Raw genomic sequence first — 23824 nt, 5'->3', positions numbered from 1 at the left:
CGTAACGTTATCGATTACGCGATCAACGTCGACGGGCGCACCCTCCTTTTTCCTCCGCACAGGACACCTGCCCGGTTCGCGATTAGCATAGCCGCGATGGGAACGCGCTCGTTGGTTATTCCCGCGGTGGGACAAGAAATTTCATTCAACTGGCCACGGGATGAGAATCAATTAACGGTATCGCATACCAGCGACACTCGACCAGGCCCCCACGATAAGATATCATAATTGAAAATTGGCGGGGGCACGGTTCGACGAGCACGCTCGCGGTCTTCGCCCCGCGAGACCCTGGTTAAACTGGGTCAGAGAGCGACTTCCGGTTGGCGCGACTAAAACGCGCCAGAGTGATCGTCGACCCACCTGGGCCCATTCGAAGGACACATCGCGAACCGAAAGTGACTTAATCACCGCCTGGAAATGGACGAAAGAAGTTCAACGCATTGGAATTCGTACGACTTTGGTAAACGCGCGAATCGAGAGTAAAATGGTTACTGTTTCGTTGGGCAAGATCGAGTATAGGAATTACTAGGTCGATCAGTGGAAGAAACTGTAAGTATTGCGTTAGCTGTGTGTATATGTTAGCTGTATAACGGTGGTATATTAAATTCTACCCTAAATACATGATAAAAAACAGATACATCGGCTCAGCTTGTAAGACATACGAACTCAATGTTATCTTCCACGTGTTAACCGCGCCTCCTTATCGCTAACGTTTCCCCTTTCTCACAAACCCCGGCCCGTTACATCTCTATACAAATAATCGAACGGGGAGCGAATAAATTCCGCGTCACGTAATCCAGCGTACGGACAGCGCGAGCAACAGTAACATCCATTAGCTCGTCGCATAAATTCGCCCCGAGCAGGCTTCAGATCGCGTCATCCGTTGCATTATCGCCTGGAATTCCACCGATCGGCCGTGTACGCGTCGTGTTCTCCTCTCGCGCGATGACTCGGATCGTGTCTGAGCCGCGCGACCTCCGCGAGCCTCCCTTATCTGAAATGCCCTAACCTCTCGCGGAGATAACGAAGCCGCCTCTCCAGGACTCGGCTAGACCTGAGCGCGCGACCGAAACGCGGAGAACGCGGTCGAGGCGCCGCCGTCTCGCGAACAGGAAGCGAGCGCGCGTGGCCAGGATATGTTGCGAGGGATGTTGCTGGATACGAAGCATGGATTGATTAATCGCGACGCGTTCCTCGAACATCGAGATTCCAGTTTAAAGTGTTCCATTCGAGTGACGTGAATTTGTGTTTCATTTAGAATAGCGTTCGATCGTAATATTATCCTCGATCGTACGTTACTTTCATCGAAAATCGAACAGCTCACCCTCGCCAGCGAGACCTCCAAAAACCGCTGGAAGTCATATTGGAACTCAGCCATCCACGTGGAGCAGTAACGATAAACCTGGCTGGAGCCAGCGCAACGCAGAAAATAGAAGAAGAGAACAGCCCGTCGAAGGAAGTAACAGGGTTAAAAAAAGGCACCCCTCGTAACTCCGTCGCGATTTTATTGCCAGGCTGAAACCCAGCCCGGAATTAGCGGGCAGAGTTACACGCGCGATATATTAAGGGTAATCGCATTCATAAATGCAACAGTTGCGGGTACAACGATCGGGGCCGCGTGTAATGGCGGTCGCAAATCAGATCTCGCGCACGCCCACCCCCGCGCTGCACCCCCCTCGATCAACGCGGCCAGGGTCGTAAAGTACGCCCACGCGAAGATCGGCGCTCGACGTGGAATACCGGAACAGCTGAAGGGGGCCCTGGCCAGCTGACGGCCGACGCCACCTCCGCGAGGACCTGTTACACGCCTGGACAACCGTCCGCGTCCGTGTCAAAGCGAGTTCGCGGGCCGCCCCTCGCGCAAAACCTCGCGTCGTGTACGCGCCTCGACGAGAGACGCCTCTTTATTTATGCACCGAAACGTCCACGCGACGGAGTCACGGAACGCGTCCACCGTGAGAAGTTCACCGGTCCGTGGACGAGAGCCGATCCTGTGGAACGTTATGCGGTTCTCTTATGTGGTTTGAGTTACGGTTCGAAGGGTCTCGCGTGTCCTCCCTCTCGAACGCTTTGCAAGCAGATGGGGTGATTTCGGATGATCCGTGGGACGCGTACGACTTGCGGGAGTAAACGCGCGGATTTTTCAGGGTTTTAAGAATGAAAAATGAGAAATGACTCCGAGGGAACCATAAAATTTCTCCCAGTGAATTGGAACGGAGAATTTCTGATCGACATCACCGACGAGATATATCACGAGGCCCGTTAACTCTCACTTTCCACCCCAATTCCATCCAAACGCACGCCTTCGACTCTAAAAGCTACCCTATCGAACGCTTCAAACAAGCTACTATCCATTAAACACCTCAGAGTCGAAGGAATCCGAACGGATCGTCTGTAAGATCGACACGAACGCGCTGACCATTCTCCGATTTCATCCTCCTAGAACCCGTCCCTCTGTTCACGCAGCTGAAGCAGAAAGACGCCGTTCTCCGGTCCCTCGTCTCCTTTCTCTCGAGTGCCGCGCAACATCGCGTTCGAACCAGGATAAACAAACTCATTGTCAGAGTCCCGTGCCGATCGATCGGAGCCCTCGACGGGGACGCCGGACGGTGGATCGCGTGGAAGACGACGCGGATAACCAGACAACGGCCGACGTTTCCGCGGCAGGGAAGAAGGGCGTCGAGGAGAGAGACAGAGCAGGGTTTGTGGGAGCGTAAGAGAGCGCGAAAGCGTAGCAGTGTCCCGGGGAAAGCTTGGAAATTAATGGAGGTTCATTGAGGTAGTCCCCGGCAAAGAGCGACTAGTTCTACGTACCCTCGACACGGATCCATTCTTCCTGTACAACCCGAAGACACTCAGTCTCCGGCCGTTCTGAGAGTGCTTCGGTGCAACGACGCAAACATTGACATTGTCACGAGCCGTACCACTCTCCTCGGCTATATCCTCTACCGTCTACCTCTCTCTCTCTCTCTCTTTCTCACGCTTTTAGCCTCTCTTCCGCGACGCCTACCTTATATTCCCCCTGGCAGGCGCGGCGAGGAATCGGCGCGCACGCGGCCGGTAAGCATCCCAGTCTCGAGTGCATATCCTGGGCCTCGAACAACGCGCGCGCACCACAAAAGAGTGTTTGCACTGTCGATGACTGAACTAATAGAAACGACGCGGAACGGTCCCCTCGCGTGTACTCGAGGCCGCCTAGGCCCGCTGGAATGCTAGGCCTCCGCAGGTGTCGCCGTTTCTCAATTCTCGCCGACGGAAACGGGTGTCGTTCCTCGCAGCGACAGATGCAAATCGTTCTTACGGCTCTGACCAATAAGTAGTCCACTGTGCGCGGGTAGTACGTTCACTGGTAATTCGCTGGGGTAATATTTTAGGGAAACTGAGAATTTAACACATAAAGATTGTACATCTTCGAAGTTTCATTTCCAGCGGTTACGAAAACCTGACTTTACGGTTATCAAGGAGTTCGACTAACGTCAGATAATAGTTCACGACTCGTTTACCGCGGACCTTACGTTACAGCCTCGACCACCGTCGAGAAAGCGTTGGTCCTGCAGGCGGGAAAGCCTCTCAGGATCCACAAAAGGCGTGAGTGGTGGTCGATACAGCGCGTCTGCTTTCGAGATAAGGGAATATTGACCTTCGAGACGAGCTTTCGAGTCGAATTGGAAAGAAAATCACGCCTCAGGGGGAAAAAAGTAAATCGTCGCCGGTGTACACAGGCAGGCGGATGACGGAAGGGGCGCGAAGGGTGCTCGAGGAGTCCGAGGAAAAATCGGGAGAGAGAAAAAAAGGTGTCTTCGAACGTGTCAAAGCCAGCAGGATCCTTTCGACGAAGGTTACGCCTCCGATTCACCGAAGTATGTTCGTTTTATCTTGAGAGATGCCAGAGAAATTGTTAAACCCGTGCGAATCGTATTCTAAAAGAACAAACATCCTTTTGAACAGTAAATTTCTTCAATCCTAACGTCTCCTGTAATTCTAAAACAAACGTAACTAACCACAGACACTGCTTTTACAAATACGACCAATGGCTAACTAATTAGATACCATACATCTTACCAAAACCAACGAAAAATCATTCACCTGCCTCTTCAACCCCGTTTCACCCCTTCCATGCAACACAAAAGAAGAACACCCCGTAATCCATCGACGCGGAAGATATTATGGAATCCAAAAGCATAAGGAAAGTAAAGGCCGCGGCTCGACCTGAGCCGCATGTACCCCCATGAATCAAGCGCACGGTCAGATTACCCTGCGAGGGGGCGAGTCGCGTGTACGAGGCCCCAGGGAGTACGAGTGCCTCTTAACGTCGTGGAAATTAAAGATTCCTCGTTCCAGGGGATGGGCCATTAGCCGTGGCAGCGTCAGGGAACGACGAGCACAATGTCCTCCAGCAGCCAGGGCAGAACCACCCCCTTACGTCGGGGCTGACACGCCGGAAACGTTATCTCGCCGACGCAGATGACGCGAGGGGGCGAGGACGCCCGAGTCGCCTGCATCCCGCGGGATCCACCGCACGCCAGTAATATTTCGACCATAAATGTTTGAACGTCAACGAGTCGCGCCTCCTCCGCGCGAGGGTGCCGAGCGCGGCGAGCCGAGGGTGCAAGCGGCTCGCTCGTTGGGGTGCTCGCCGCGCGGTTTTTCGAAGAGCCAGCCTCGCGAGAAAACGCTGAGGGAATAATACGCGTAGTGGAATATTGGATGGCATTGATTGAAGGGATTATAGGATTTATTTTTATTTTTATTTTTTTTTTTTTTTTTTTGGTGGGACTGCGGGTTTTTGATGGAGAGTAATTTTGCGGGTGAAGCAGTCAAAGGTTCCATGGTTTCTGTGTGAATAGGATGAGTGGATATTTTGAACTCGCTTTGAGGTATTTGGGGAGAATGAATTTCCTTGATGGAAAGTGTAGGGGTTGTTGCAATCCTTTAATTAGATCTTTGTAACGATTTGAAAATAATCGAGCCTCTTTTTGCTATTGAAATTATGTATATTTTAATACTTGAATTGATAAAACGAATATTGAAATAGTTATTACCAATTATAATTTAATGTTATTAATAAGTGAAGATTGAACCAACGATTACTCTGGTCGTTTTGCCTGTTCACAGGTAGAATAAAAAGGGGACGATCAATTACTGAGAGGCAAAAGGAGATGCAATCGTTTTACAACTTCCTACCAGCTAGATCGTACGATGATCCTCGGACGAAAGATAGAATAACAACGTTCGCAGGATGTACCGCTAATAAATTTCATTAAACATTCTTTCGTACAATTTTGCAACATCTCAATTACGAAAGTGTTTTTATAATAGTTAAATACGAAATGACTAAACTCCATCAACGATAATAGCTAAATGCGATCGGCGATATCTAAATTACAACGACAACAAAATCGACCGAGCAATTTATTAGTCCCCGCGCTATTATCTGCCGCGATAACCGTGATAAACTCAATTACCTCCATTTAGTATAATAAATTACACGCTTAGAATCGTAATCTACTTCGCACGCAAATTCCCCGGAGCCGATCGACCATTAAACTGCCCTGCAAATCGAAATTCCCGACGACGTTCCCCTTTTGGGCATCCTTGATTCCGCCAGAGACAATTTTTTAATTACCGATCGTATCGTTAATGACGTACGTTAAATAACACTTCGATCGCGAGCAGATGAAAATGTCAGAGGCGCAATGGTCCTTCGACGATACGAGGCGATAGTCGCTATCTACGAAGTGGCTCGGAAAACAAGTGCAATAGGGAGCCGACGCCTTCCATCGGCTGCTGGCCCGATAAAGTTATCTCGCGCAACCCTGTCGGCGACAACAGGTTGAAACGGCGTTCTCGAACAACCGCATTAACAAGACTACTCGTGTTAAACGAGACGCTCGTTTGAAGTTACCTGGAACCGGTTAAATCGCCCGTGCAACTTGGCAACCGTTTCATGCGCAATGTTATCAATTTAAATACGATGCCATAAACGTTACTCGTTTGCGCCCTTTTCATTTTATCGCCGTGGATCGCGATAGAAACTAAAAGTCACTCTACACGTACTTCGTGCCACTTTGTTGAATCGCTCCGGTCACTGGATATAACCATTTCTAAGTTCCCCGATAAGCGTCCGCATCCTATTACAAGCAGCGCGCGACATAGTTCTTCCATTTGTACATGGCGACATCGAATTTTTAAATACACTTAATTAAACGGCAAATATATTCCTTCTCGTAATTATACGTGTACATTTCGAACCGTTGACTCGCAGTTCCCGTGCACCAGCTCCCTACAAGATGATAAGTCTACAAACATCAGTCGTTTATTAATTGACATGTACAACGACCACCTTCGAAGAGTCGTTCCACAAAATTTTAGCAAATTAACCGCAGAACCCCTCACTAATGGCCGTTATTACGAAACCGCGAGGTTCGAATGGGCGCAATACCAATTTCTCCGATCCTCGACCCCATTCGAATTCGAGTCCGTCGCGAGCGCACCCTTCGCGAGCCAGCTGTCAACCCCGAAATAGGCGGACACGCGGACGGAGGGTGATAACAGCGGGGATTGGCACAGGGCAGACCGCAGCACGGCTCTAATTGCATATATTTGTCGCTTATTTATACTGGCATTCTATTCAAATGCAGCGCGCCAAACGCTGACGCGAGTGTGTTCCGTGTAAAATGGCTCGGGTCCGAAGGGCATTCAACGGTGCTAACAATTGCGATTCGTGCCTGAAACACGGGACACTCCGTCGAAACGCGGTGAAATAATGAGAAAATCGTATACAATAGCCGATTTCCATCCCTCCAGCCCACTTGTTCCATCGCGAGGAAGCTTAGTTCCGGTACCGTTCGTTCGACGCTCGCCAATGGAGTATAAACTACGTTTCAACCCTTTTCCCCTTTCGACGAGTTTCGAAGGTAATTCAGCTGTCGACTGTGGGCAATCACGCTTAAAATTGGGTTAGATTCCCTGGATTTAAACTATCAATTGTAAATGGCAGGAGTGATACAATTGTTTCTATTAATTTTGGCGAACATTTTTCTGAATATTATTTCAATCTGAAATTTTACATTGTTTCAATAGAAACAGATTCTCGTCGAAATTATGTGTAAGTTTAAAAATCTGTTTGATACGAGGAATTGAATTAAAAACGATAGACCGGATTACAATGAGAAATAGTAGCAACCAAAGGATAATACGAGGAACAATGGCCCGTCTAATTAAAAATTTTATGAAAAATGTAGGGATAGAATGAAAATTCTACATTGTCTTTCCGTCGCAACAATGGAAATCCTCTAGCCTTTGTAACTGCAAATGTGGAGAGCTACATGGTTGTTTTAAAATTCCGTTTCGAAGGTACGATAGGATAGATGGGATTAAACGATATTTCCGGAGGATGGAGCAACTAAAAATTCCACGCTCGAACATCTACGGAGATCTATGGAAAAACGCAGAACCGGCTCGCAAAAATTTCAAAAGAGGAAACCAAATACCCCAAAAATAAATATTCCAAACCGCTCTTCTCCCTCATCAAAAATACAAAATCCAAAACGTACCCAAGTAAACGCATAAGCGAAAAAAAAGAAGAAACGAAAAAGTAACAAAATCTCTGCACACAGCCACAGTTGATCATCAAATCCGCTGGCAACGCCCCAAAAATACAAAATCCAAAACGTACCCAAGTAAACACATGAGCGAAAAAAAAAGAAAACAAAAAATTAACAAAATCTCTGCACACAGCCACAATTGATCATGAAATCCGCTCGCAACAGAGCCACCCCTCCGTGAAGAACGAGCGACCGTCGCGGCCCTCGCGCGACTCGCAACGACCGTCCGCGGCCGCTTGTAAATCACAATAAAGCGTATCGTTTATTAACGATCTCATTTGCGAGGAGCACGCGGGGTGGTGTTTCGCGCGCGTCCCATGCAGTATGCATGGGGAATCGCGCGCGCGTTGGGCGCCTTCCCGCGCGCCTGGTTTCGGCATTTATATTCCGGTCGAGCGGCGGCCCGGGGGCCAGCCTAAACGATCGGCCGCGGAAACCGGGCGAACGCGCGATAAATTATCCATCGTCGCGCGGCGCCGATTCAGCCGCGTATCAGGCGAGCGGCGCGAGTTCGCGCGGACAGCCGCCGGCTACCGGCGATCCGCGGTGGATCTGCGACCGGCAATAATAACGAGGATCACGCGCGCGAAACCCGCCGCGACGCGTTTAGCGGCCGTAATTGCCGCGCGCGCGACCCGCGCCGATCACGATCGGTCCGCGGCGTGCCGTTCGGCTGGACGTGGCCTGGGTTTCTCATTCCGTCCTTTCATCGAGCTAATTAATTGGCTACGGTCGCGATCGGGGATATCGGTGGATCGTATGGATTCCTGGTGAATTCGAAGGAAGATCCAATGGCTGTTTTCTTTTAACTTTAGTAAGAGGGGTGTAATAGGGTGAAGTGAAGAGAAACTTCGTGTGGGGGAAATTAATATGGAGTAATAGGGAATTATTTTGTTTTAGAGTAATGGGTCTTTCTGCGAATAACTTCTGTCGTGAGTAAATGTGTACATATTTAAAAAAGAGTGTGCAAATAAATTTGGATCTTGTGAATCTTCTCATTCCATCCTTTCATCGAGCTAAGTAATTGGCTACGGTCGCGATCGGGGATATCGGTGGATCGTATGGATTCCTGGTGAATTCGAAGGAAGATCCAATGGCTGTTTTCTTTTGGCTTGTAAAATGGTAGGGTGTAATGGGGTGAAGTGAAGCGAAACTTTGTGTGGGAGAAATTAATATGGAGTAATAGGGAATTATTTTGTTTCAGAGTAATGGGTCTTTCTGCGAATAACTTCTGTCGTGGGTAAATGTGTACATATTTGAAAAAAGAGTGTGCAAATAAATTTGGATCCTATGAATGAACGAAAGTACGAAATACCTGAAAAATCTGCGAAATCTCACTTTCCTTTAACCAAATATACTCCATCGAAACGAGGTCTAATTAAATCGACTCACAGTTCGCTGGGGTATTTAAAAAATCTGAATATCATCGAGAAACTCTCGAAGCGAACAACGCGTCGCAGTATTCTCCAATGAAACGAGGATTTCGCTGAACGAAAGGACAGACTCGGCTGCTGTCTCTCGATTCTCTGTCTCTTCTTACGTCGATCCGAGAGCTGACCACAATAATTGCTCGAAAAAACCAGCAATTTCCCCTGACTCAGTCGGTCGTTTATTGCTCGCGAGACAAAGAATAACAATCGTACGATTCATCCGGCGCTCAAGGTTCCACGAGGCCGAGGGCGAGCTGGCCAGTCGCGCTAACAAAAGGTAATTAGTTTAGAGTAATTAGCTGGACGCTCTCCTCCTTTTTGCTGCTCTCTTCCGCGGCGCTGTTAGCCTCGTCTGGTTGGCTCTCGTCTCGCTCGTCGAAAGTGAACGCGTCCAGCGATAGAACGTTAATTGTTATTCGACTTTTTTTACGCTTTAATAACAGGATATTGTAACTGTTGACGCGGAACAGGTGGACTCGTGCGCCATTTGGTCTTGCACGAGCGACCTTCGAATCGTTTTAATGATGAATCTGATTAAACACAACCGAGTGGCTGCTCGTGAAACGCCTTGAGAACGTTTCTGGTCTACAGGCTCGTTTTCTGCTTAATGGTTCGGTAGATATGGTCTGTAAGCGAAGTAGCTTGTATCTAGCCTTTTTTCTCTCTTCTTTATCGTTCAGATAATTCTTATAACTCGAGTTGTTTCATTAAATGATTATGGATGACTTTTTCTCTTGCAAGGATACATTAACTCGAAAACCTACCATTATTTCTCGTTATATAGACTCTACTTTTACAATATCCCACTGTTTGATCGTTTAATTCTTCAGATTACTCTGTTCACGTTGAATCGTGTACGAAGAGGAGCATATAATACACGAATATCTCAATTGCAAATGGACTCTGAGATTCTCCATCGAGCGTTCCTCGTCTAGGAAGCATTTTCTTCAACGTGTTACATCACCTCCTCGACGCGCTAACCCAAAAATTTCACAGGACCTTTCGTAACGCGTTACGTGTCCAATCTCGATGGTACGTTAGAAATTCCGTCTGAACACGTGGTAACAGTCGACGAAGTTTCGTCCCTCTCCCCCAAGCGAAAAGTAAACCCCGCCAACTGGCGAAACAACCGGCTAAGTTCTATTTACATAAAACAACCGGCTGGCTCTGCCCGCCTGGAGAGGAGATTTCACCAACCAGGTTCTAAGTTAGCGCGAGACGTTGTATTTAATTAAACGTCCGGGTATAAAGGCGTTAATTAAAACCGGGGGTCCATTATTTCCTGAAAAGGCCCACCGCGCGCGCGCGCGCGCGCTCAGGGGCTGTCGGCTGAATTTAGAACGCGTCCACCTCCGAACAGCTAATCGCAATAATTTACAACGTCCCCCTTTTTTTTAGAGGCCAGCACGGCTACCGCCAGCCACGACTCGCCCATTTAGGGGGCGAATATGCAAACAACGCCGTTTCTTTCCACCAGATAGCCGTCCAACGTTCGCTTTTATTCGCCGCTGAAATCTAACCACCCCTTTTAATTTGATGCTTATCACTTTAATTGGAATTTGTCGCGTATCGCTGGATACTATATTACAGCGAGAAGTATAATAAATAATTAGATACTCCTGGACGGTATTTCAAAGGTTGAATTCGAGGCACACGTTTCACGAGATAAATACCATCCGACGAAGGGGGTGGACACGCTCGACACACATTCGAAGGGGATGAAATTCTTGATCGATCGCGAGCACTACTCAGAAGAGTAGTATTCCTTAATACGAGAACGGGTCTAATCGATAGGCAAGCAAGCGAGCAGATGATCGTGGCTCTAGCGGGCGACACTCTTTATTCTAGCAATTATTTCTAATTAGCGGCGAGGGAGGTCGTCGACCCGCCGCTGAGGCGACTTCCACGCTTGGCTCCTTCGGAAGACCTCAAGCCTTGTACCGCGGAATAAGTTAGCACCAGCCTGCAAAATGGACAGCGTCGTTCCGCTGGAGGGGAAAGGGTCCACTTTCATCTCACTTGGATAACTCCGCCGCTGCTCTGTACACGCTCGCAGAAGTTACACGCCACGATCCTCCACTAAAACGCTTCTAACGATATTTCAAGGCTATCACGAAGGCGTGAATTTGAAGCAAGAATACGAACCTGTTCCTTTGAAATTAAGTAACGAACGCCAGAGACGATAGAAATTCGTAGGAACAATTACGATAAATCAGATGAAAATTTAAATTATACTCAACGCCATTCCGTGCTTTCTTAAATTCCCTACGAACTCGTATAAACAACTCATAAACTTCCTCGTAACATCGAATTCAACACCAAACAGACAAGCACCACGGCTCGATGCTCGATCCAACACCTTTTCCAGATCGTTCTCGCGTCCAACAAAAACGCCAGAGAGAACCACCAAGACGAGGAGCGACGAACGAAAGAAGGGAGAAAATTCTGCTCGCGGGATATCGATTCGCGACCGTGGTGAAAACGAACGGATGGCGAGCGAAAAAACGAGAAACGCTGAGGAGGGGAGGGGATATTTGGATCGCCGATAGGAACGTGACGGAGGCGCGTTTCAGCGGGAAATGATACGGCGGGAACGAGGCGGAGGACGCGCAAATTGGTTCTCGTGGCTACGTCCTTCGCGTGATACCGCGGCATTACCGTTAACTCGGCCCTTGGCAAGCGCGATTGCGATTCCCCGCGGAATCCGTTTCGCTCTTTTACAGCGGGGCCCACCGCGGATTGCGCCCGGTCACCTTCGTCGTTCAACCGCGACGAGGAAACCCGTTCGATGTTTCGCTACGATCTTTCGCGAACGATTCTTCTCGCGTTCCTCGATGGATACGATGGAAACGACGTCCGGTAGGGAACGAGCGTAACGTATTTTTTATTTTGTCGTGTACGCTGTTTTTCTGCGCTGCTCGATCTTCCGGGTTTCGACGCGCGCAGGGTTGCATCGTTGGTTTGTAACATTTAAAAGGACGTTCACTTTTCTTAGTAAATAACTGACTAATATAAATTGCAACAGTGCTGTGTAAAACCGACCAGAGAGGTATTTAACGGTTAAATGTGCGAAAGGATACTTGTTCTCGTTGCTAGCTTCAACGATTCAGAGGCGCCACGATACCAACAGAAACTCAGAATAACAGCCGTCTAATGGTAAATTATTCTATCTAACAACATTATTTCTCATTGGACAGTTGCGTTAGTGTCTCGCGAAGCGTCAGGATGGAAACGGTAGATCTGGATCTACTTGCTCGCGTCGCTAACGTAAACGTATGGTCGTCCAGCTGCGAGGATCTCAATCTACCATCGTTATCCGTCATCGTGTCACTGCGTCCCATACGTACGCGTTGCAGAGGGTGAACAGGTATAAAATTATTGTCGCATCTTCGTGTCAGAGAATCAAACCGTTAAATACACCCTGCGTAATCGAGAAACAACTCGGATGCTCGGTTCGTCCGAAATAAATGGCCCTTTCCTAACGGTACCAGCAATTAGGCGACCATCGGTTGGGCGCGTTTCCTCACGAAACTCGGCACGACACGTCAGATATTACCGAAGCGACAAAGGTCCACGACAGACCGCCCTGCCCAACCTTCTAGATCGTCGATCCAAGGTTCATCGACCAACCGTGACGGTTCTGTGTGGACCAGGGAAAAAAGGGTACCGACGGGGATCCAGGCGGAGGGATTAATTGGTCACAGCTCGCGATGAATGCGAGTCAAGCTACGAAGTCCACGTACTTCTATGCGTTGACGTTTATGTGCTATCTACCAGATTCGAAAATCAGACCAGTTGCCTTTTCGTATTACGAAATAATCTGACTTGAGAAGCTTTTTACAAAACCTATCTGATCCCACTTGAGAGTATAGAGAAATAAAAGCAGGACACTGAAAGTGGACTTCGAATCAGTGGTGTATAGAATAAAATGGAGAATGTATTACATCTGAGAGTCTTAAGTTTTTTTTTACAGAAAAAGAAGAGGATACAATACAATCGTTCAGAGTGTGCACGTTGATTCTATTCGACGACTTTTGGCAAGCAGCCAGCGCGCAAAGAGCGCATCCTTCTGGATCGTGATGCAATAACGGGCCCGTGGGAACGAAGCTCGAAAATGCAAATTTGATTGCCCGGTCGAGGGACGGCGGGGGGAAAAAAAGTGGCTCCGAGCAACGTGGCCGCGGGAATTAAAGGCGAGGACGAAACGAACGCTGAACGGAACCGTTAATTCGCGCTTCATTTCGGGATATTTTTCCCCGTCAGATTGAATGTACCGCAAAAAACCCCTTGATACGAGATGCTCGCGGCTAGCTCGTAAATATCAGGCAATTTTCGAGGATTATAGACTCTATTTTCGTTACTTTACGCGGTGGCTCGATGTCAGTTGCTTCGACAAAGCAAGACGAACGGGCGGGGACCTGTTATTAGTTTTTTTCCCCTCAACTTTCAGAAGACGATGCTATACGATAGCTTTCTGAGAAACTGACAGTCCGGTGTTTATAGAAAAATTCCTCAAAATCGTATCAAATTATCGCTTGTTAGACCACTGTATAATTACACGAGGAAAGAGTCTCTTTGCGTGCTTTGAAACTTCCTCGATACTCGCAAACGAATTACATTAACCTCGATCATAGTCGACTTTGACGCGCGATATTCCTAAAACAATTTGAACAGCAGAAAAGTGATGACTTAAACTCCCATTGTTTTCCCATGGATTACGATATCCCTGAATTTGAACGAAATCCGTCGCGTGGAATTCGAGAACGATCCACTTGCCGTGGATTGACCCTAAGCGCGTTGAAATGGCGCGAAACGTGTCACGGAGAGTCGCACGCATCGCGCTTACTTACGTGTGCTTCCCTCGTTCTTTTTTTCTTTTTTTTTTTTCTTGGCCTAACTGTATCGAAAAAATTAACGAGATTCGAGCTGGTTACGAGCGATTAAAGTGTCCCGTTTACGGCGAAAACGCGACGTTTCCGCGCTCTGCTCTGCAAGGCGGAACGGTACTTGTTAGACGCGTGGATTTCGCGCGAAACGGCGTACCAGGCTCGTTAAGGCGCCGATCCACGCCCCGCGGGTCACCGACTGTTGAATTAAAAGCGAATTATACGGAGGTACGTCGCGCGCGTCTGGTTCTGCGGGCATTTTTGCTCGATCAACCGGGACATGCTTCTACCCCGGACACACGCGCACGTTTCGCGGCGTTTCGCGAGAACGAGGGAACGAAATGAAAATGGCGAGGGCCATTTATCAAGATGAATATCGCTGGGTATTCGGGGTAGTTCGCTTGATGACCAAAGCGATTGAGTCGTTGTCACTGATGGAACGAGCCCCGGTAAGAGGTTACCTCAGGTATGCAGACGCGCGTGTTTAATGCGAACTGGTTGCCTTTGGGTCAGCTTTGATTCGACGCGCGAGAATCGCGAGGCGTTGGACAAGGCGCGTTGAAAAAGAACAATGATGAGAGAAACTGTTCTCTTTTTACACTTGGAAAATTAGTTTTTACACTCGTTTCGTATACTTTTCTTTTTTCGCTTCTTCAAGCGTTAGACAATGTAATTTGAAACGTCAAAAGGAGCAAAGTGCTTCCTGCACTCTGGTATTACCGCTGCTGCGATTGTTGGTTTAATCTTGTTATCCAATTTGTCCTACTTTCAGAAAAAATTATTACAATGTACACTCCCTCGATTTCACGTAACAGTCGATAAGAGACCAATATAAGGCACTGCGCAATTTTCTCGAAAGGTTTTTGAACGACCACAGCTATTATTACCAGCGAACGGCAATTAAGCGAGCGATCCGCTTTTAGCTGCATTTGCATACGGTCCGCTGGTCATCGCGCAGGACGAATTCAGAGCATCCCCCTGACGAATGACATAACTGAACGTCGACACAGGTGGAACAGGTTCCGCTCGACGAGGAAATTGTTCCAGATACACACGCGAACAGGTCGTTGGTTTCGTTGCGGGATAATTGGCGCACGCGACTCCTGCGTTACGCTTAACCGTGGCGAGAGATTACGCGAGGATAACTCTTTCCCACTGCGCGGCTCCTTGAGAATCCGACGAATCAACAGTTATCGCGACGCAAATTGGGACCAGCCGCAATTATACTTTCAATTACGGATATGCTAATAACGCAGACGCTCCTAAACCTACTTGCGGATGGTAATGTTACCAGTGACGCGTACGCTAGCTGGTATTGTGTCGAAGAATACGTGACACAAGCGTTTTCAACGTGCACTGGAATGCTTGCGAAAAGTCGGACAATTTTGCAGACAGATCCTTTCGAATACCATTTCGCAACTACGAACTAGATGATATTCTTCTAATCCTTTGCTCGAGATTGGAAATGTCGTACGCACACCAAACTGAAGGCAACGACCAATCGCACCCCAACTGTTACTAAAAATTTCTAGGAATTAGAAAAAAAGGAAGAGTATTTTTGTTTTCCTAAAAAAAAACCTAGATGTCTGGTCCAAAGCGATAGACGATATTCGAATCCTCGAAAGAACGAAGGAGGCGTGTATATGTGAAATTGGTACGCGAGATATCGTCGGCAAGTATGCGAGGGGGCCAAGATTAGCCAGGATTATTTAAGAGAGGTACAGTTGAACGTGTTACTTCGAGGACTTTTTCTACCACCGCGCGATACCGCCATTGAATTTGGTCTAAAACGTCCGCGGCGATAAGAAGCGGGTCCGTCGCGTCTCGTTCGGGAGAAAAATATCCGTGGCTAGCCGTGGCGAGGAGCGAAACGAGGGGGCCCAGGGACCACATGGTACGCGCGCGAAATCCGGCCCCTGCCAGGGGTTCGATAATAAATATGCAAAAAGGAGAAACATCGATGCCGTAAATAAAAGCGGAGGGCTTGCACGCTGCGATCTCGACCGTGCAGCAGAAGGAGGAGGTGGAGGAGGCGGAGGTGGCTCGAAATAAAAGGACGGGGCCCCCGTCCCCGGGGGCGTGCGACGCGGATAAAAGAAACGAGGGAACGAAACGAGAGAACGAAACGAACGACCGTGGAACGGTACGCAACCGACGTGTCCTGGTAATCTCTTGATTTAGTTCGACTTAGGGGCCACGGGACGTGTTCGCCTGGCCACTTTGTCGGGCCGCCCTCGCGAACGAACGATGAAGATACGGGAAAACGAGCCACGGATGTATCTCGGCTGAGAAATCATCGAACCTTCGCGATATCGAGCTGACGTCTCTACTTGTGGAAGCCCCCGATCGGGACGATCGTGAATTCACTGGCGGCGATCTCACTCGAGAGCCTTTTAAGAATTCTTTCCGTACGAATTCTTTTTTTCGAGTGTATAGCAGTGGGGTGTCGACGTGCAATGCTTTTAAAAGATGCTACTTTTTTTTTTAATTAATTCTATTTGTGCAGGTTCGATGATTTTTGTAAGTTTAAAAGAGAATGATCGATTCGTATCGGACACGAGTCCATTGCAAACACGAGAGGAAACATCGTGGCAAGCGATGATCGATCGCTGGTTGATATCGATCAAACGGATCGACAAATTTATCGTGGTGTTTAAAAAGAATTCGACAGTCGCCACTAACCTGTACACGCTGTCGATGACGATCCTGCTTACGCTGCCGCCTTTCCAGTTCCTCTTTCCTCTCGATCAGCGACCTTATCTCGACCGCGGCCACAGGCGAGTTCGCGTCCTCAGGTACGTCCGTGCAGGAGGGCAGTCTCCTCAGGGTGGAAACCGGCTCGTCTTCACCCTCGCTGTAACTTTCCACCAGCAGCTCCGAGTCGCTCTGAAAACGAATCAACGATTCCATCTGAATGCGTTACTCGTGAATCAGCACGATAACGAACGAATTAACTAGGGGTTGGCGAGTAAATTCACCCTCGACAGATCGCAAAATATGTAGATAACGTCAAAATCAATGAAATCGCGGTCGATCGCATCGAATAAATTAATTATCCGCGCAAGATATATTTTATTCCCTCGACTCGAATTTCATCCCCCTCGAAATACCCAGCATCCTCGAGAACATTGACACCCAATAACGAAAATCACTTCGCCCAAAATCTACTTCACTGACAAATATCCGATTACCATAACAACTGCTCGATTCACCCCACCGCCCACTTTCGATTACCCTAAACGACACGTTAATCCCTGTCGATCAAAATTCCATCCGCTCCTGAACGCGGATGAATATTTCATAAAGGGTGGGGGACGAAGGAAACAAGAACGGCTGGCGTGGTCTTTAACGAAATTCTTCGTTGAACGAACGACAGATAAGGGGTGGCGCGTGGAAAAGTCCACGGGAACACAGGGTCCTCTTAAAGTTTAATTTACCACCCCCAGGGCCTGTTGCGTTACCTGTTCCGGCGGCGAGCTCGGCGTGCTCGTGCTCGAGGCCTCCACCACCGAGACGTACTCGCTGACGCCTGTCTCGCTCTTCTGCAGCTTCAATACTGGCGTCTCGAGGCCGCACAGGAACACTTGGCCGAAGAACAGAATCTTGTTTATCCTGAGGCACACTTGAGCGACTTCCTGGAACACGACACGAGCGCAGGCTTAGCACGTGCGACGAATGTCCGCGAGACTGTTTACAAATTTCTCTGATCGCAAGGATTTTAGTTGAAACTTTTGGGTGAGATACTTCCTTTCTTGGATAAGGTCCTTTGCGAGCGAAATTTCTCTTTCTCGTATTTTAAATAGTATAGTTAATGCATATTATGATATGTTAATGGTTAATTAAATGTAATCTGGTTTTATTAGAAATTTATACATCGCCACGTTATATGAATCGATGGCTATCACGTTTAAGATTGTGAAACAATCGTACAGAAAAATAACTCACCATGTCTTCATTTTTCTCAGCGTAGCAAGGATCTTGAGGGTTCGACATCAGCGGCGTGAATCCCGCCAGGGTCATATCTTCCGGCAGTTTGACCAATTCGAGTTCTAAAACAAACGCGGTGCAAGGACTCATAGGCGGTTCGCAAATTTACAATCGACATAAATTAACCGCGGGACTCATTAGCGGTAGCTAAAAATATCCCGCGTATGAATCTCCCCTTTCAAGAGGAGAATTAACGTCTCGTGTACCCTGTCGCAAAAATTCATCGAACTCGCGGAAGTCGCTGGTAATACGCGCGCGAGCAAATTTGTTTTCGCACCGACGAAAATACCGCTTCTCAGACTTCGCGACGAGCTCACGTCCAAGCTAGGTAAACGCGACTCCCTCGTTGAATCTCTCGAATCAGACGATGGTGTGTCCAAAGAGAATCGCGCGCTTTTACTCGCGACCAGCCAACACTCGCGATAATAATTCCTCCACATCCGCGACACTTCGCACCCTCGAGTGGAGAACACTCCATCGTATCTAGCGTACTTGTAAAAATCGCAAAATCCGCTTCGAACCACTCCTCTAGTCGCATTCCTCTATATGGTCACTGGAAAATGCTGGTCCCAAAAAGTCGCAGCAGAATGCGGTACAGTTACGCGTTACACCCTGGCTCGCGTAAACATTACGATTACGGTGGTCCACGGACCTGGACGCGGTACCGTTGCGGGCGCGGCAAATTTACGATATAAATATATGAAATGAGCGCGTAGTTACGGGGCGGATATCGCGGCTGGATTTTCCCCCAAAAATTACGCAGCGACAGATAATGACGCGCGCGGCCTGTTATCATGCAAATGGTGAACGGGCGCGCGGGCATCGATAAACATTGAGGAACAACTACCGGGGTGTGTCGGGGCGGTTCCGGTTCGTTCGAGCACCGCTGGTTCGACGGAGCTTAAGGATATTCAACCTGATCGGATGACACGCTCGTGTGTACGGTCAATGGCGCGCCTTCCAGTTACATCGCGGACGCGCATACCTCGTCGTCATCGATCGATGATAATGGAGCAGTCCGGATGGACTGGTGGAGAACGCGCGACAGGGGTAACAGGTGTTCGCGTGCGTCAGATGATATTTTGAAGCTTGATTTCTGATCTGGCACCATATTAACATTGTAATAAATGTCTGCTGATTTTTCGATGCGATGTTTCCAAGTGTGTTTCGAGTAGACTCCTTCCAACCAATCGACTTTCTATAAACTCCATTCCCACAAGATTCCAGTAATCGATACTATAATTCTTCGAGTGTTTAACAGTCAAGATTACGAAAGTTCTGATACTGTAAGATTGCAGTTTATGGAAATTTTTGGTGGAACTAGTGGTAGACAATGTTCTCAATTATATATCGATCGAGAAGAAGAAATTTTCAGCAACGATGAGATGTAGCGAAGAAATAAGTAGCACCAATCAGTAGACTGCGCTCCATCGCGTTCCCATGCCCAGATCGGAAACCGTAGACGTAGCAGCGTCCAGCGATCCCGAATGCAACGGCGGGCTGCACAGTCGAGACGCCCATTAATATCCGCGCGAGTGCACCTTGAATAGCTTTACACGGTCAGGTCGCATTTATCGCGAATATTACACGAAGTTCAGGGTCAGCGTGGAACGTGAGCAGGATCGAGTTAGGAGGGATCAGCGTGGCGGGCACCGCAATCGATCATCCGGGGTGGACCCTCGCGAGGGAGTAGATTACGCCTGCGTTGCACCCCTACCCGCGAAGAAATATAGAAACCTAATCGCGAGCGCGCGAAATAAAGAGCGCGCAGCTCGTTAATGCGGGCTCCGAATCGGCCACTCGCGATCACGCGAAACTCGTATACCTCACGGCGCTAACGATCCTGAGTATGCCCGATGGCGAACAGCTGTCGGATGTTTAGGTCGCTGACGGAAAGATTGGATCGCCGTTTCCAGTCGCGAGCTCTCGTTATTTCACTCTTCTATCAAGTGGAGAGATTCTTTTTTTCTGGCGAAAGAGTCAGAAGTAGCTGGATTCTGGTTCGGTCGATTAAAGCAGGTAAAATGGAAACAAAAGGCGATGCTGTTCCAAAATAAGAACAGCTGGACGAAAACGTTACTATTTTATCAATTTTGCTGGAAGAATATAATTTAAAAACCCATTCAATCCCAATCGAACAAAGTCTTCTATCGCTTTCACAGTCTTTCACCGCCACCAAAACTCCACCGCGGAACAGCAATGCCTATCAACGTGATACAGCGTAAACCCTGCGCTCCCACGAAACCGCCTGGCCACCGTCGCCCGTCCGACCCAAGAAGAACCGATCGTCCCGAGCAGGTCGAAGACCAGCATCGTCCAGCGAGCAGAACAACGAAAAATAAAACGAAAAAAGAAGGCGGGGGCGGCGCGAGGAGGGAAAAAAAAGGAAGGCAGAAAAGAAGAGAAAAGACTGATGGAACAGGTAAAAAGAGAGGATGGAGAGGAAGAAACATCTTGGAGGATCCTCACAATAACATTCTTTCTCGGGTCCGTGGGCACGTTCGCAACGCGGTTGGCCCGCCCAACGTAGCCACGGCGTGCCTCCTCGAGCCTCTCGTACCTTTTGTCCAATTTATCCATTGTGCCTCGGGTGTAACGTGCGGGTAAATCGAGGGGAGCGAGGAACGATCCGCGCCGCGGCGCGACAGGGACGACGCGAGGGGAGGGCACGGAGGGAATCGCAAGAACCCGCCCGAGACAACAAATTGGCATTACGGCACACGTTACCGGATAGTACCGTTACTGTCTCTCGGTTCCTTTTTCGAATGGTATCGCTGGCTGCGTTCTCGCGCGCGGACACGATCCGGCCGAACCGGACGTTCCCGCTGCTTAGCCTTTCGATGTTCGCTGATTTTTCCCCGGAGATTTGGTTTTGCTCCTTTACAGCCGAGGGAGGAATCAATTCTGCTCGCGTTACTCGTCTGTGTCTCTCTCTCTCTCTCTCTCTCTCTCTCTCTCTCTCTCTCTCTCTCTCTCTCTCTCTCTCTCTACGTAGCCAGCGATGGCGTTCGAGGATCGAGAGCGATCGAACATTGCTCGCGAGTGAATATAAAACGGACAAGTGGATATTGTACTCGCGATCAGAGTTGGAGGGAGTTAAATTTCATTTCGCCTGGACTCGTTTATTTTTTATGGAATCGTTCGAGGTCCGAGTTTAATTGGATTCATTTGTACAGGGTTGCATACTTTGTAAGCACGCGTTAATCTTGCTGAACCGAAGAGCACTCTTGATTTTTGGAATTTTATAATCCAGCAAATATTCAGGAGGACAATTTTCATTGTTTTATTTTATGTGTGTACATGCGCGATGCATCGAAACACTTTATCAGAGCTCGAGCTGGAATCAGAATTCTATTCGTGCCACGTAACACCGGCTGTTTTAATACAATCGAGCGTACGCATCGAACCCATAAACTTCTACTCCAGTTTGTGGTTTCCGGATCGAAAAATCGGCGACTGATAGCAGAACATTGTCGAACGCGGCGCGAACCACATTTTTCGTCCCTCCGATCGAGAAACACACGCCCGTGATTTAATAAATTAACAACGGTCCACCTTGTACCGTCGATACGTTCCGCGATACGATCTATGAATTATGTACTGTTATCGCGTGTAAACCTGTCTCAAAAGTAAGTATAACACGACCAAAGAGAGAGAAAAAGGGGCAGAGAGGGAAAGAGAAAGAGAGAGAGAGAGAGAGAGGGACGAGCCTCGAAACTGGAACGCTCTTTCTCAGCCGTCCAGATCCGTTAGGGTAGACCCAGTTCTAGCTAGAGGACTCGATTCTACGTGGTATAACCTTGTACAAGAAAAAAATCGCGGCACCGTGCCACGAAACCGTGATTTAATGACAAACGTACCTTCCGTGAAAGTTACCTTATTATTTCTCTGCCCAAGAGGAAGAACTGAAATTGTATCGAGTTCGAAGCCGCTTAAAGGTTTTAAGACACGAAGAGTATACAGCAAGTTGTTTTCGTTTTACACGTAAATTGATTTAAGCGACAATGATTTATAGGCTGAAAAACGATTTCTATCGAAATGCCGGATAATTGCGTGTAACGTGGAAGATTGAAGAAAATTTGTGCAAGTTTCCATTAAGTGAAAGGAATTATTCACATTCGACGCGCGAGGCATTCTGAATGAAATTCATTGCGCGCGTTTGCGTGCCTAATTATAGAGTTTCTCAGGCTGGTCTGATAATAATGGTAATTACGAGTCGTGTAACGAGATAATGGAAGGTTAATCAAGGTGAACGAACTCTGGTAATGTTGGGGTGTATACACGAACTTCTCATGCGGTGCAACTTAATGTAGCGCAGAAGAAATCGAGTATCGCGTCTGAATCGACCGCATGAATACGTTTAAACGTTCCTCGAGCGAATAAGCGAATTAAGACCATCGTAACCAGACAGACTCTCCCTCTCGATTATCCAATACCGTGAATACTAAATCCCCAACGAAATTGAGCCACAGAGATCCAATTTCGAGCACGAATCGAACAACTTACGAATCAGAGAGACGCCAGAGAAATCGATCCCTGCAAACTCTAAAATTCCTTCGTTACGAATAACCTTGCTTGGCCGTTACGTAGCTCGATCTAACATCGCAATCGAACAAATCTTCAGATCTACAGAAAGCAAAACTCATTTCTACGCCGCGAAAGACAATATTGAAATATTCCAAATAACTCGCGCGACTCGCAGCGAGGAGGATAGAAATTAGGATCTGGAGAGGACGCGCACAGTAGCCTGGCGTGGCCACATAGCGTTCGAGCCAGCTCGAGGACCCGTAAGCGGTTCCACGCGGAGAGTGTATATGGCACTGCAGTGGTCACATCGAACGGATTCACCGTTACGTAACCGGCGGCTATCCGCGGGTCAACACACGGCCAGAGGCTTCACCGTTCGAAGAACTTGGGTTTTTCGATTAAACGACTGGTCCAGTGGAGGACTCTCCTTCTCTCTCTCTCTCTCTCTCTCTCGCTTTCTCAGCGAGCTTGTGTTATCGCGGGGGATCGTCCGCGGCCTGGACGTATTCGCTGTGGGGAGAATTACGGCTGCGAGATGGCCGCGCGGCGTAATGAACATCAGGATCACGTGGGCGATGTTTGGTAACTCCGGAAGAGGAGCTCCTCGCGCGATCAAGATGATGAGGGACCAGAGAAATTTCGGTAAATCAATCTCCCCTTTCTTTTTCTTCGAGAACGAATCTGCACGGCGCGAAGCAATTTCAGGTTGTCGGTTGCTCGTCGAGGCGGGGCAATTTCGAACACTTGCTGTGCAATTACGTACGTGCAGTATTGTACAATATGGATATACATTATACGATATAGTAAGCTACAGTTTTATATAAAGCAGTCTTAGCTATCTATAAATCATTGCTACTCTATGTGTCTATTATATACATTTTAGAAAATACAAGAAAAGAAGCGGTTCCGCAGCTTCCATGAACTCTTACGCATCTTCAATGCCGATCTCCATTTGTAAATGTCATTCTTTCAATAGCATCTAATAGCCCTGCTGTAATTCTGAAAAAATTCCCAACCAACGAAACCTGAGAAGAAATCGTCCCACAGTTGAAACTGTTCGAATAGCATTCGATTGGTAATCAAACGCGCGCAGCTTCGTATCACCGTGTCGCGGATTACTGGTGTTAAGACAGACATCAGGGTGGCATCGCGCGGCAGGCGAGACCCACCAGCGGCATATTAATTCACCGCGTAACGAGAGAAGAAACGGAAAGCCGCGCGTCCGCACGATACTATTATCCTGGCGAATTATTGCCGTGACGTTGGTACGCGCGTAGTACTCTGGCGAGTAAAATCCTTGGGTAAAAACCGGGTACCTGTATCTCTGATTGCATTCCTACGGCCATTAGCCGTGCAATTATAATACGGTTACACTGCTCGCGTTGCT

General features: G+C 48.2%; 1 protein-coding gene across 7 annotated transcripts in view; it reads right to left on the bottom strand.

Moving 5' to 3' along the window:
• LOC143426348 (telomerase-binding protein EST1A) overlaps window positions 1–23824 on the bottom strand; it is a 116292-nt gene that overhangs the window by 16310 nt on the left and 76158 nt on the right. For all 7 annotated transcript variants that reach the window (XM_076899749.1, XM_076899751.1, XM_076899750.1 and 4 more), the window contains exons 21-23: window positions 17869–17972; window positions 17385–17558; window positions 16606–16809 (exon numbers count right to left, since the gene is read on the bottom strand). In XM_076899749.1, the coding sequence (XP_076755864.1) occupies window positions 16606–16809; window positions 17385–17558; window positions 17869–17972 (482 nt within the window). The remainder of the gene's footprint in view (window positions 1–16605; window positions 16810–17384; window positions 17559–17868; window positions 17973–23824) is intronic.

The sequence above is a fragment of the Xylocopa sonorina genome, chromosome 8 (assembly GCF_050948175.1).
Source record: "Xylocopa sonorina isolate GNS202 chromosome 8, iyXylSono1_principal, whole genome shotgun sequence".
Classification (NCBI taxonomy): domain Eukaryota; kingdom Metazoa; phylum Arthropoda; class Insecta; order Hymenoptera; family Apidae; genus Xylocopa; species Xylocopa sonorina.
The sequence above is the reverse complement of the archived record's forward strand: the minus strand, read 5'-3'. Positions and strand labels throughout refer to the sequence as shown.